Genomic DNA, 14,521 nt, shown 5'->3' with positions numbered 1-14,521 from the left:
TATCTTTATTCCTTTGGTGAAAGTCTCATAATATTTCTCAGTTCTGAGAATACCAGTTTCTGGAATCAGGACCATTCTGAATTCCTTTGTGTATCAGTGATGAGGGACTTGCTGTGGCAGGGACAAATCCAGCCTGAGAGGAGCATGAAGAGATTTTATTTAGCCCACCATTTTTATTTTTCTTTTTACAACCAAGCCAACACCTCTATCTGCTTTGTGATGGTTTTTTAATGATGTAAAAATTAATCTAAGTTTTGGGGATTTTTCATCACATGATAGATATTATGTATAAAACAAATGAAGTAGAATTAAAGTCTCTGTCTCTGTTCTCTTTACAGTACAAATACAAATTAGGTTATGAACAAGACAAGGGAAAACTTGTAGGCTTCCGCAGCCTTCAGGATGATCCCAAACTTGTCCATTATATGCAAGTGGCTAAGATGCAGTCTGATCGCGAGTACAAGAAAGGTTATGAGGCGAGCAAGACACATTACCATACGCCTTCTGATACGCTCAGCATTGTAGCAGCTAAGGAGGCACAAGATCGCATAACCAATACTAACTACAAACGACTGATTCACAAATATATGCTGCTACCAGATGCAATGAGTTTAGAACTGTACAGAAACATGAATCAGATACAAAGTGATGTAAGTTTCTCTTGTCTTTCTGTCGTTCACAGTTGTGACTTTTTTCCCCTGCTTTTTCATTACGGCTGTGTTTTGGAAGCAACAGATTATTTTATATGAGCCATTTGTATATTGTAAACTTTCCTTTTGTATTCTGTTTGGCAGAATGAGTACAAGCAGGAATATAATGAGTGTTTCAAGGGTGTTGGTTGGAGTCCTGCTGGCTCTCTGGATGTGGAGAAATCTAAGAAAGCCATGGAAATTGCAAGTGATCAGAAATACCGCCAGCATCCCAGCATGTTCTGCTTTACAAAACAGAACGATTCCATGGACATGGTCCTTGCAAAGCAGAATACAAATATAATGAACAAAGTGAGTATTAAAGGGGAAAATTAGGCAGACATTCACATCTAATCCATTTCAAGAAACAACAGCCTTTATGTAGCAGTGTTTCCCTGGGAAAAACAACTGTTACAGTTTCCCCCCCCCCCTTTTTTTTTTCCTTACTGAAATACTCAGTTACTGATAGATAACATTGGTTATATATATATAGGTTTTATATATATATATATATATATATAAAAAAATCCCTAATTTTTCTCATTGCTTCCTCTCCAACCTCTGTTCTTCTCATTCCTGTATAGAAATTACTGGCCCTGAAAATCTTGGTAGTTGGACTTAATTAGAAGCAAGGCTGGATCCTAATTCAGCTGATCTTGGATTGGGTCATTATATACTAAGATAAATCCAAGTCATCACCTTCATCTTTTTACCCATCCATATCCAAAGTGAACAGATGGGAAGGTGAAAACCCCAAAAGAGCCATGCTTTGTCACGTATTTTGACATATCTGATGTTACTTTTTTCAATAGCATGCTTATACTCAAGCTTGGGAGAAGGATAAAATTCAGGTTCATGTGATGCCAGATACACCAGATATTCTACAGGCAAAACAGAACAAGGCAAACTACAGTCAGGTAGAGTTTTTCAATACTTCCTATTACATTTTAAATTAATATCTACTTTATTCAAATTTAAAGGTGCCTCCCATTTCAAGATAAGTAATTAATTTGTGTTAAGTTAGAAAAAATGGAATGAGTGATTTAGGACAGAGGCAAGAATTTTTACATGAGTAGTATTTTCAGAGTAGCAATAATACCATCTTCAGCCTAGCAAAGTAGCAGCCTAAATTACATTTTAGTGTATGGAAAAGATAAATTCTTATTTTGAAATCTGGATATGAATGATCCATACTCTATGCTTGCCATAGAAATCAATTATGTTAAAAATTTCTTACTACAAAGTTAGGATTTTATTGTGCATATGTTTAACATGTGGGAAAAGAAATACATGCAGTGATTCTAACTTTTCTGTCAGCTTTCAAATATAAGAAAGTGACGATTGTGCTGGTATAAAATAGTTAGATTTTGCTTTGCTTGACTGCCTAGAGGCAAAATTTTGACTTGCAAGAGCTGGTACTTAAAAACAACCATGCACAAACTGATTTGACTATTAAATAGCTACATTACAGCCTTATTAGTTACAATTCTGTTAAACCAACTGAAAAGTTTTCAGTTATCCTGGATGTATATATTTCAAATTCCCCACGTATGTTTCAAATCTTCAGGATGAGACATAGTAGGAAGCTGCTGCAGTAAGGAAAAAACTACTTAGTCACTAGCCTAAGACTTGGAAGACTTGTCTTCCTTGCTTATTCTCAGTTTCCGTTCTGTATCCTGAGAGGCGATCAGAATTTGGTATTATGGCTCATTAGCAGATCTAAATAGAAGGTGAGTTACATATTACTAAGACTTTTAAATTAATACTGGTTTAAATTTTAGAAACTCTACAAGCTTGGCTGGGAGCAGATGATAAAGAAAGGCTATGACCTCACACCTGAAGCCATTTCGGTGAAAACTGCCAAAGCTTCAAGGGACATTGCAAGTGACGTAAGCAATGTTTCTAATTTAATATGACAGACACTTTATCTAGTTGCTGTAACCTACAGAGTTGCAGTAGATTGAGATACACCTTTTTGCTAAGGTGTAGCCTGGAGTAAAAAGCAAAATTGCTGGCAAAACTGTTTCCTGATCTGTTCTTGTCAGTGGAGAAAATTTAAGAAGGGTTGCTCAGGCATCTTGACAATTCCAAAGATTGTGGTCCGCCCATGGAGTGGCTAGTCCTACAAGGTTAGCAGTTGTCTGCTCTTCTGGGTGTTGCATTTTGAGAGCAGCAGCAAATTTAGTCCAGTTAGCTGATCTCAGTGCCTATACTGAGAAATCCCTTTTAAAACTCTGAAATAGATGTGATGACACACATTGCTGTTACCATAACTTGGTATATATATAAGTCCTGCATTTATGGAAGAGATTTTATCAATCATTAGGAAATGTTTCCAGTGCTTAAGCATCTGCAATTTTCATTGCTGATTGTTGTATTCATCAAAATAGTTCAATATGTTGGCCTTTGGGAGTTCTGAACAGTATGACTGTATGAATTAAATGGCACAGGAGACCATTCTTGTAGCTATGCACTCCTCCTCTCCAGGGACTGTCTTCCTTCCAAGGGACAGTGTTTACTGACACGAGATAATGCACATTAATCAAGGGACTACTAACAATTTACATGAGAAGCCATAACAAGTTGCTCATTTCATTGCTAATGAGAAACATTGAATTGAGAGAATATATTCTTATTTTGCTTATATATTTTACCATTGTCTGTTTCTTACTGTAATTTCAGTAATGCAATCTTTGTCATTTTAGTACAAGTACAAAGAAGGTTACCGCAAGCAGCAGGGACATCACATTGGATTCCGCAGCTTACAGGATGATCCTAAGATGCTGTGGTCTATGCAAGTTGCTAAGATGCAGAGTGAGAGGGAGTACAAGAAAGATTTTGAAAAGTGGAAGACAAAGTTCAATATGCCTGTGGATATGCTGGGCTTCCTTCTGGCTAAGAAATGTCAGGAATTGGTTAGTGATGTAGACTACAGACGGGTGCTACACCGCTGGACTTGTCTGCCAGACCAGATTGATGTCGAACAGGCAAAGAGGGTCTATGAACTACAGAGTGATGTAAGCTTCCTCTGAATTAATTTATTTTTTATAAGATATATACTGCTTATTGAAAAATATTTTTAATAACCAGTTCGTGATGCACATGTAGATCTGTTTGAAGCTAAAATGTCTGTTTCACCCCTTAGCATGTTTTCCACAATACCAACCACACTGCCACAGAGACCCCTTCCACTAGACCAGGATGCTAAAAGCCCCATCCAACCTGACATTGAACTCTTTCAGGCACAGGTCATCCAGCACCTGTACCAGTGACTCACCACCCTCACAGGGAAGAATTTCTTCCTAATATGTAATCTAAATTTCTCCTCTGCCAGTTTAAAGCCATTCTGCCTGTATTTCTATTGAAAAGAAGTTTACAACTGCCTATAGTTGTGTATGGGAGGGGGAGGGCAACAGAATCAAATATTTTCCTCTGGAGGACCGTCAGTGGTTAAAGGCAGGCCAGATGTGCAGAGGTAAATGGTGTGAAGAGTGTTAGGTGATGAGGTGTAAGGCTTCTCTGATGGCTCTGCCAGCTGGAGATTGCCAAGTGTGGCAGTTGGCTCCTGAGGAGATGAGGAAGATGGAGGTAGAGGGTATGTGGATGGCTTGGCACTTGCTTGTGCTGCTATAGGTGTGGGAAGGCAGGCTGTGTGGATCTGAGCTTAATGGGAGTCCCTTTTCAGGTGGCAAGTGGTTTACCTGGGGCATGTGTTTTGGTCGGCAGAGCTTCCCTTGGCAGGAGGAGTGGTTGCATGGCGTAAGGAGGATGCTGAGCATCTTTGTGTCCTTGCCTGTCCTTTCAGAACGTGTACAAGTCTGACCTTACATGGCTGAGGGGCATTGGCTGGTCCCCGATTGGTTCGCTGGACGATGAGAAGAATAAGAGGGCGAGCCTCATCCTGAGTGACAAGAAGTATCGGCAACACCCAGACACCATCAAATTCACGAGCCTTCCCGACTCAATGCCTATGGTTCTGGCAAAGCACAACTCTGAAATCATGAACCAGGTGAGCTTTGCTTGTGTTTTCAGCCCGAGGGAAATAAGCGCATGGCCTAGGACGCTGTGTTCTCTCCTTCTGAGGCCTGGGTTTTCTTAAGGCGGCTATTGCCTCCTCTTGCATGGAGTCTTTGTTTTTGTTGTTTGTGATCAAATTCTCTTAGGTGCGGTTGGAGCAGTGATTAGGCGCAGCATGGAAAAGAAATGGGCGGAGCTTGAGACTGTTTTGGGACAAGAACAGGTGTTCCTGAGGCATTGCAAAGTGGAGTCCCCTGGCTTTAGTTCCTTGATCTAGTTTGCTGTTTGAGTTTGCTGCCCTGTGCTTGTGTGATTTTCTTTCACGTTGGACTTGTTCTTTTCAGCGTGCGTACACATCAGCCTGGGAGAAAGATAAAACCAGCATTCACATTATGCCGGATACACCTGGTATTTTGCTGGCCCAGCAGAACAAAGTGAACTACAGTGAGGTAGGTGGTTGAGCTGGGGTTAAGTGTCCATCCCTGGACACTGCTGTGGCCCAGGAAGCAGTGTTGTTTGAGGGGAGTGGTTGTTTCTCTTCCAGAAACTGTACCGGCTTGCGATGGAGGAAGATAAGAAAAAGGGCTATGACATGCGGGCAGATGCCATTCCTATCACGTCTGCTAAAGCTTCCAGAGACATTGCAAGTGATGTAAGTACAGCGGAGCCCTTGTCGGCCCACCCCGTTGGAAGAGTGTCCGGGTGCTCGTAATTGAATCCAGAGCTTCTAACCTCAGCCAAATGGAGCCAACACAACTCTTACGTGTTGTAACCATTCAGCCAGTCCTTAACTCTTTTGGTTCTGGAGGGTCTGTGTGTAGCTGGCCCTGCATGTTTTTGGTGTACAGGGTTGTTAGGGAATTTGCAGATGGTGTGGGGAGAGTATGTGGGATCTGTGTGATGGACGTAATCCAAAGCAATGTCCCTGTGGGGCTTGTGGCAGCATCACCTTGTACATTCAGGCTGGACTTGTGAGGTGCATTTCTGCAGCCAGTCTGTATGCCCTGACATTACAGTAACACAGTTGAAATGGACAATCGGAACGAAAAATCAAACCAATTTGGTGTAACGACTGGGCAGTTATCTTTTCTGTCAGGGGGTGGGTGGAGTCACTGAAGGCCAGTCATTGCAGAGCCAGAGATTATCTTTTCAGGTCTCAGCTCTGCAAGATTCAAATTTAATCTCTTGTGTGATGTTCAGTAGTTAAAGGCTCCTTCTTTGACTGGAAGGAAATGAGATTGATCCCTTCAGAGTCTTACCTGAGATTTCACTGAGAGGCAAAGGAAAGAATGTTTTGTCACTTGTCACTTTCTTGTCGCTTCCCAATCAGTGACTGTAAGCCTGCAGCTCACGGCACACGCTGTGCGGGGAGGATAAGGCTCCTGAGCACTGGGCAGGAAAGCCTGGAGCAGTGGAGTGTGCCAGCTGCTGTGGGCTGTTGTGGGTGAGTACAGTCAGGACTGTGCAGATGGAGGCCCGGGTTGCCTGCCCGAGCAGTCTGGTGGTTTTCCCTGACTTTCGCATCCCAGCTACTGAGCAGGCCTCTAAGTGGGGATGCTTATGCTGTACGGAGAAGAATGCCTTTTTTGCACACATAGCTCCTGGTTCCTGAGCTAGCTGGGCTGGAGTTCTTGTCTGGGCTCCATGCACCTCCTGTGTCCCAGTGTAGACATGGCATGGGATGGAAGTGTGTAGGACACAGTAGAGCTATGAGGCACTTAGTAGGCTCTTAGGGCGGTGATCTTGTCAGACTCCATTAGCAAAGTGCATGCTCAGAAGTGCTGCTACAGAATAGTGTCAGAAAGGAGAAGAGCTGGCCTAAAACTGACTGAGCTTCTTCAATCCTGCAGTACAAGTACAAGGAAGGCTATCGCAAGCAGCTTGGCCACCATATTGGAGCCCGTAACATAGAGGATGATCCAAAGATGATGTGGTCGATGCACGTAGCCAAGATCCAGAGTGACAGGGAGTACAAGAAAGCCTTTGAGAAGACAAAGACACACTTCAGTACTCCGGTGGATATGCTGGGGATCGTTTTGGCCAAGAAATGTCAGGAGCTGGTCAGTGACATTGATTACAAGCACCCTCTGCATCGGTGGACCTGTCTTCCAGACCAGAACGACGTTGTACAAGCCAGGAAAGTGTACGACCTCCAGAGCGATGTAAGTTGTTCCTTGCTGTCTATGTGAAAACCAGGAAACAACTTTGGTCAGTAGTATTCCTTTGCTGGAGTAGGTCCAGATGGGGAGCGTAAGTATAGGCTTATTCTGTGGGACTGAGACTGTGGTGTACGTAAATTCTTGCTGAACTCTAGAATGGTTTGGGTTGGTAGGGATCTTAAGGGTCACCACTTCTCACAATTTCCTCAGTACGAACCTCCATGCCACGGGCAGGGGCCCCTTCCGTGTAGACCGTGTTACTCAAAATCCTGTCCAACCTGACCTCGAACACTTCCAGGAACAGGGCATCTACAAATTCTCCTGCACCCTGTGGCTGTGCCTCACCACCCTCACAGGGAAGAATTTCTTCCTAATACCTAATCTAAGTCTCTCCTCTGTCAGTTTAGAGCCATTATCCCTGATTTCTATTGAAAAGAAATTTACAGTTTCAGTCTTTCTCCTCTGGGTGTCATTAGTTTCTGATTTGACAGTTCAGGAGAGATCCTAGCAGTCCAGCTTTATTTTTGCTGAGATTTGTCAGGAATGGCCAGGGCTGGTGTTAGTGTGTGGTCATACATGATGGTCACAGAAGAGCCCTGTCTTGCCTTGAGCATTCTGGGGGGAGGGTTGTTGCAGGTGCCTGTAGTTGTGTATGGCAGGAGGAGGGCAACAGAGTCATATATTTTCCTCTGGAGGACCGTCAGTGGTTAAAGGCATGCCAGATGTGCAGAGGCAAATGGTGTGAAGAGTGTTAGGTGATGAGGTGTAAGGCTTCTCTGATGGCTCTGCCAGCTGGAGATTGCCAAGTGTGGCAGTTGGCTCCTGAGGAGATGAGGAAGATGGAGGTAGAGGGTATGTGGATGGCTTGGCACTTGCTTGTGCTGCTATAGGTGTGGGAAGGCAGGCTGTGTGGATCTGAGCTTAATGGGAGTCCCTTTTCAGGTGGCAAGTGGTTTACCTGGGGCATGTGTTTTGGTCGGCGGAGCTTCCCTTGGCAGGAGGAGTGGTTGCATGGCGTAAGGAGGATGCTGAGCATCTTTGTGTCCTTGCCTGTCCTTTCAGAACGTGTACAAGTCTGACCTTACATGGCTGAGGGGCATTGGCTGGTCCCCGATTGGTTCGCTGGACGATGAGAAGAATAAGAGGGCGAGCCTCATCCTGAGTGACAAGAAGTATCGGCAACACCCGGACACCATCAAATTCACGAGCCTTCCCGACTCAATGCCTATGGTTCTGGCAAAGCACAACTCTGAAATCATGAACCAGGTGAGCTTTGCTTGTGTTTTCAGCCGGAGGGAAATAAGTGCATGGCCCAGGACGCTGTGTTCTCTCCTTCTGAGGCCTGGATTTTCTTAAGGGGGCTATTGCCTCCTCTTGCATGGAGTCTTTGTTTTTGTTGTTTGTGATCAAATTCTCTTAGGTGCGGTTGGAGCAGTGATTAGGCGCAGCATGGAAAAGAAATGGGCGGAGCTTGAGACTGTTTTGGGACAAGAACAGGTGTTCCTGAGGCATTGCAAAGTGGAGTCCCCTGGCTTTAGTTCCTTGATCTAGTTTGCTGTTTGAGTTTGCTGCCCTGTGCTTGTGTGATTTTCTTTCACGTTGGACTTGTTCTTTTCAGCGTGCGTACACATCAGCCTGGGAGAAAGATAAAACCAGCATTCACATTATGCCGGATACACCTGGTATTTTGCTGGCCCAGCAGAACAAAGTGAACTACAGTGAGGTAGGTGGTTGAGCTGGGGTTAAGTGTCCATCCCTGGACACTGCTGTGGCCCAGGAAGCAGTGTTGTTTGAGGGGAGTGGTTGTTTCTCTTCCAGAAACTGTACCGGCTTGCGATGGAGGAAGATAAGAAAAAGGGCTATGACATGCGGGCAGATGCCATTCCTATCACGTCTGCTAAAGCTTCCAGAGACATTGCAAGTGATGTAAGTACAGCGGAGCCCTTCCTGGAACGCCATTCTTAGTCTTACTTGACTTTTCAGGAAGAGGCTTGGGAAAAAATTCATAGAATCCTAGAGTGGTTTGTGTTGGAACAGCCTGAAAGATCATGTTGTTGCAATCCCCCTGCCACAGGCAGTGATCCCTCCCCATTAGACCTGGTTACTCCAAGTCCTGTCCAAGCTGGCCTTTGACATTTCCAGTCCTGGGGCATCCTCAGCTTCTCTGTGCAACTTTTTATAGTGCCTCACTACTATCACGTTGAAGACATTCTTCCTACTGTCTAATCTGAATCTATCCTCTTTCTGTTTAAAACTATTTTCCCCTGACCTGTTACTATATTCCCTGATAAAGAGTCCCTCCCTGTCTTTCCTGTAGTCCATCTTTAGGTATTGGAATGCTTTTATTAGGTGTTTCCAGAATCTTTTCTTCCCCGGGCCACACAGCCCCATGTCTCTCAACTAGTCTCCATTGTAGAGGTGCTGTGGCTCTTAGAGCATATTTTTGGCTTCCTGTGGACTTGCTCCAACAGGTCCATGTCTTTCTTACACTTTGTGCCTCAGAGCTGAACTCAGTGTTCCAAGTGGGGTGTCATGCAGGTGGAGCAGCTAGTATCTCCTCCCTTGACCTGCTGGCCAAACTTCTTTTGATTCAGTCCAGAATATGATTAGCTTTCTGTGCTAATCAGTTTTTAATCCACCAGAACCCCCAAATCCTTGTCCATAGGGCTGTTTTCAGTTCACTTATACACCTGTGACCATGTCTGGGAGTGCCTTGACCCAAATACAGGCCCTTGCACTTGCCTTTTTGAAACTCATGAGGTTCACCCAGTTTCGTCTCTCAAATATGTCAAGGTCTCGCTGGATGGCCTCTCTTCCCTCTGGTGTATCAATCGCACTACTCAGCCTGGTGTCATCCACAAGCTTGCTGAGGGTGCACTCAATCCCACTGTCCATGTTCCCAGCAATGCCATTATATAATACTGGTCCCAGTACAGACCTCTGAGGGACACATCTCATCACTGGTTTCTACCCAGACATCGAGCTATTGACCACAACTCTTTGAGTGTGACCATCTAGCCAATTCATTATCTGCTGAGTGATCCACCCATCAAATCCATTTGTCTCCATTATATAAATGAAAATGGTGTGTGGGACAGTATCAAATGCCTCACACAAATCCAGGTAGATGATGTCAGTCCCTCTTCCTTTATGCACCAATGTTGTAGCCCCATGGTAGAAGGCCACCATGTTTGTCAGTCATGATTTGCCCTTAGTGAAGTATGTTTAGTGTCATCAGTGAGCTCTGTTTTCTGTGTGCCTTAGCATAGTTTCCTGGAGGATCCTCTCCATGATCTTGCCAGGCACCAAGGTGAGACTGACCGGCCTGTAGGAACCCAGGCCTTTCTTTTTTGCCTTTTTACATATAGGGGTTATGTTTCCCCTTTTCCAGTCAGTGGGAACTTCACCAGACCACCATGACATCTCAAATATGATAGATAATGGCTTGGCCACTTTACCTGCCAGTTCCCTCAGAACCCACAGATGCATCTCATTGGGTCCCATGGAGTTGTGCACCTTCGGGTTCCTTAGATGGTCTTGAACCTGATCTTCTCAGGTCACGGGCAGTACTTCGTTCTCCCAGTCTCTGCTTTTGCCTTCTGCAACTTCGGTGGTGTGGCTGGAACACTTGCTGGTGAAGACCGAGGAAAAATTTTGTTGAGTACCTCAGCTTTCTCCATGTCAGTTGTAGCCAGGTCTCCCGTTTCATTCATTGCAGGGGTACAGTTTATTTCATCTACCTTTGTTGTTCTATCTACCAGAAAAAACCTTCCTTGTTGTTTTTTACATCCCTAGACAAGTTCAGCTCCAACTGTGCTTTAGCTTTCCTGATCCACTCCCTACTCTCCTGGGCCATATCTCTATAATTTCTTCAGAATGTGTGTCCCTGCCTCCATTGCCTATGGATTTTGGTTTTGGTTTTGGTTTGGTTTTGCCTCTATTGCCTAAGCATTTGAGTTTGGCAAATAGGTCTTCACTTAGTCAAACTGGTGTCCTGCTTCTCCTGCCTGACTTCCTAAATGTTGGGATGGAGAACTCTTGTGCCCTGAGAATAATGTCTTTAAATAGAATCATAGAATCATAGAATAGTTAGGGTTGAAAAGGACCTTAAGATCATCTAGTTCCAACCCTTCTGTCATGGGCAGGGACACCTCACACTTCAGCTCTCATTTATTCATGTATTTCTGAGGAGACTTTCCCCAGGTATCCCACTCACTAACACCCTAACCAACTGAAAGTTTGCCTTTCTGAGGTTTACGGTACTGACTGTACTTTTTACTTGTCCTATACCCTTCTTATTGAGAAATCTACCAGAGCACAATTGCAATAGCCCAGGCTCCCTCCAATATTGATCTCTTCAGTAAATTCTTCCACATGAGTGAGCAACAGCTCCAGCAGTGCCTCTCTTCTAGGACTCAATCACTTATGTTAGGAAGTTGATTTCAATGCATTCCAGTAGTCTCCTGGACTGCTTGCTGTTTGCTATATGGTTTTTCCAACACATGTCTACATGGTGAAAGTCCCCTTATCAGGATGAGGGACTCTGAGTGTGATGCTCCCTGCAGGTGAACAAAGAACTCTTCCTCAACCTGTTGCTCTTAATTGGGTCACCTTTAGTAGACAGCAGTCACAAAGATTCGTTTGTTTGCTTCATCTCTAATTTTCCTCCAAAAGTTCTCAATACGTACAATTTTGAAAAAGTGTTGTGTTGCCCCTCGCCACTTCCCACCTCAGAGACTGTAGGCCCACTCAGGGCACACGCTGGGCTAGGAGGATAAGGCTTATGAGCACTGGGCAGGAGAGCCTGGAGCAGTGGAGTGTGCCAGCTGCTGTGGGCTGTTGTGGATGAGTACAGTCAGGACTGTGCAGATGGAGGCCCAGGTTGCCTGCCCGAGCAGTCTGGTGGTTTTCCCTGGCTTTTGCATCCCAGCTGCTGAGCAGGCCTCTCAATGGCCTGACTGGGGATGTCTTAGATTGTGTGCAGAGCCTGTCTTTTGGTAGGAACCTCCTGGTTCCTGAGCTAGCTGAGCTGGAGTTCTTGTCTGGGCTCCATGCACCTCCTGTGTCCCAGTGTAGACATGGCATGGGATGGAAGTGTGTAGGACACAGTAGAGCTATGAGGCACTTAGTAGGCTCTTAGGGCGGTGATCTTGTCAGACTCCAATAGCAAAGTGCATGCTCAGAAGTGCTGCTACAGAATAGTGTCAGAAAGGAGAAGAGCTGGCCTAAAACTGACTGAGCTTCTTCAATCCTGCAGTACAAGTACAAGGAAGGCTATCGCAAGCAGCTTGGCCACCATATTGGAGCCCGTAACATAGAGGATGATCCAAAGATGATGTGGTCGATGCACGTAGCCAAGATCCAGAGTGACAGGGAGTACAAGAAAGCCTTTGAGAAGACAAAGACACACTTCAGTAGCCCAGTGGACATGCTGGGAATCGTGTTGGCCAAGAAATGTCAGGAGCTGGTCAGTGACATTGATTACAAGCACCCTCTGCATCGGTGGACCTGTCTTCCAGACCAGAACGACGTTGTACAAGCCAGGAAAGTGTACGACCTCCAGAGCGATGTAAGTTGTTCCTTGCTGTCCATGTGAAAACCAGGAAACAACTTTGGTCAGTAGTATTCCTTTGCTAGAGTAGGTCCAGATGGGGAGCGTAAGTATAGGCTTATTCTGTGGGACTGAGACTGTGGTGTACGTAAATTCTTGCAGAATCCTAGAATGGTTTGGGTTGGAAGGGACCTTAATGATCTCCACTTCCCACAATTTCTACAGTGCAAACCACACTTCCACTAGACCCGGTTTTTCAAAGTCCTGTCCAACCTGACCTCGAACACTTCCAGGAACAGGGCATCCAGAGGTTCTCCTGGCACCCTGTGCTGGTACCTCACCACCCTCACAGGGAAGAATTTCTTCCTAATACCTAATCTAAGTCTCTCCTCTGTCAGTTTAGAGCCATTCCCTCTGTATTTCTATTGAAAAGAAATTTACAGTTTCAGCCTTTCTCCTCTGGGTCTCATTAGTTTCTGATTTGACAGTTCAGGAGAGATCCTAGCAGTCCAGCTTTATTTTTGCTGAGATTTGTCAGGAATGGCCAGGGCTGGTGTTAGTGTGTGGTCATACATGATGGTCACAGAAGAGCCCTGTCTTGCCTTAAGCATTCTGGGGGGAGGGTTGTTGCAGGTGCCTGTAGTTGTGTATGGCAGGAGGAGGGCAACAGAGTCATATATTTTCCTCTGGAGGACTGTCAGTGGTCAAAGGCATGCCGGGTGTGCAAAGGCAAATGGTGTGAAGAGTGTTAGGTGATGAGGTGTAAGGCTTTTCTGATGGCTGGAGATTGCCAAGTGTGGCAGTTGGCTCCTGAGGAGATGAGGAAGATGGAGGTGGAGGATATGTGGGTGGCCTGACACTTGCTCGTGCTGCTATAGGTGTGGGAAGGCAGGCTGTGTGGATCTGAGCTTAATGGGAGTCCCTTTTCAGGTGGCAAGTGGTTTACCTGGGGCATGTGTTTTGGTCGGCAGAGCTTCCCTTGGCAGGAGGAGTGGTTGCATGGCGTAAGGAGGATGCTGAGCATCTTTGTGTCCTTGCCTGTCCTTTCAGAACGTGTACAAGTCTGACCTTACATGGCTGAGGGGCATTGGCTGGTCCCCGATTGGTTCGCTGGACGATGAGAAGAATAAGAGGGCGAGCCTCATCCTGAGTGACAAGAAGTATCGGCAACACCCGGACACCATCAAATTCACGAGCCTTCCCGACTCAATGCCTATGGTTCTGGCAAAGCACAACTCTGAAATCATGAACCAGGTGAGCTTTGCTTGTGTTTTCAGCCCGAGGGAAATAAGCGCATGGCCTAGGACGCTGTGTTCTCTCCTTCTGAGGCCTGGGTTTTCTTAAGGGGGATATTGCCTCCTCTTGCATGGAGTCTTTGTTTTTGTTGTTTGTGATCAAATTCTCTTAGGTGCGGTTGGAGCAGTGATTAGGCGCAGCATGGAAAAGAAATGGGCGGAGCTTGAGACTGTTTTGGGACAAGAACAGGTGTTCCTGAGGCATTGCAAAGTGGAGTCCCCTGGCTTTAGTTCCTTGATCTAGTTTGCTGTTTGAGTTTGCTGCCCTGTGCTTGTGTGATTTTCTTTCATGTTGGACTTGTTCTTTTCAGCGTGCGTACACATCAGCCTGGGAGAAAGATAAAACCAGCATTCACATTATGCCGGATACACCTGGTATTTTGCTGGCCCAGCAGAACAAAGTGAACTACAGTGAGGTAGGTGGTTGAGCTGGGGTTAAGTGTCCATCCCTGGACACTGCTGTGGCCCAGGAAGCAGTGTTGTTTGAGGGGAGTGGTTGTTTCTCTTCCAGAAACTGTACCGGCTTGCGATGGAGGAAGATAAGAAAAAGGGCTATGACATGCGGGCAGATGCCATTCCTATCACGTCTGCTAAAGCTTCCAGAGACATTGCAAGTGATGTAAGTACAGCGGAGCCCTTGTCGGCCCACCCCGTTGGAAGAGTGTCCGGGTGCTCGTAATTGAATCCAGAGCTTCTAACCTCAGCCAAATGGAGCCAACACAACTCTTACGTGTTGTAACCATTCAGCCAGTCCTTAACTCTTTTGGTTCTGGAGGGTCTGTGTGTAGCTGGCCCTGCATGTTTTTGGTG

At 45.4% G+C, this 14,521-nt stretch overlaps 1 protein-coding gene across 1 annotated transcript in view; it reads left to right on the top strand.

The window, feature by feature from the left end:
* Nucleotides 1-14,521, top strand: part of NEB (nebulin) — a gene marked incomplete at both ends in the record, with an annotated part of 125,402 nt that overhangs the window by 30,709 nt on the left and 80,172 nt on the right. The window contains 16 exons of the mRNA XM_080621910.1: nucleotides 339-650; nucleotides 795-1,001; nucleotides 1,502-1,606; nucleotides 2,471-2,578; nucleotides 3,395-3,706; nucleotides 4,495-4,698; nucleotides 5,051-5,155; nucleotides 5,251-5,358; nucleotides 6,557-6,868; nucleotides 7,928-8,131; nucleotides 8,484-8,588; nucleotides 8,684-8,791; nucleotides 12,123-12,434; nucleotides 13,467-13,670; nucleotides 14,023-14,127; nucleotides 14,223-14,330. Coding sequence (XP_080478036.1) covers nucleotides 339-650; nucleotides 795-1,001; nucleotides 1,502-1,606; nucleotides 2,471-2,578; nucleotides 3,395-3,706; nucleotides 4,495-4,698; nucleotides 5,051-5,155; nucleotides 5,251-5,358; nucleotides 6,557-6,868; nucleotides 7,928-8,131; nucleotides 8,484-8,588; nucleotides 8,684-8,791; nucleotides 12,123-12,434; nucleotides 13,467-13,670; nucleotides 14,023-14,127; nucleotides 14,223-14,330 — 2,919 coding nt within the window. The remainder of the gene's footprint in view (nucleotides 1-338; nucleotides 651-794; nucleotides 1,002-1,501; nucleotides 1,607-2,470; nucleotides 2,579-3,394; nucleotides 3,707-4,494; nucleotides 4,699-5,050; nucleotides 5,156-5,250; nucleotides 5,359-6,556; nucleotides 6,869-7,927; nucleotides 8,132-8,483; nucleotides 8,589-8,683; nucleotides 8,792-12,122; nucleotides 12,435-13,466; nucleotides 13,671-14,022; nucleotides 14,128-14,222; nucleotides 14,331-14,521) is intronic.

Source organism: Psittacula echo (assembly GCF_963264785.1).
Source record: "Psittacula echo genome assembly, chromosome: 6".
NCBI classification, from domain to species: domain Eukaryota; kingdom Metazoa; phylum Chordata; class Aves; order Psittaciformes; family Psittacidae; genus Psittacula; species Psittacula echo.
The sequence above is the reverse complement of the archived record's forward strand: the minus strand, read 5'-3'. Positions and strand labels throughout refer to the sequence as shown.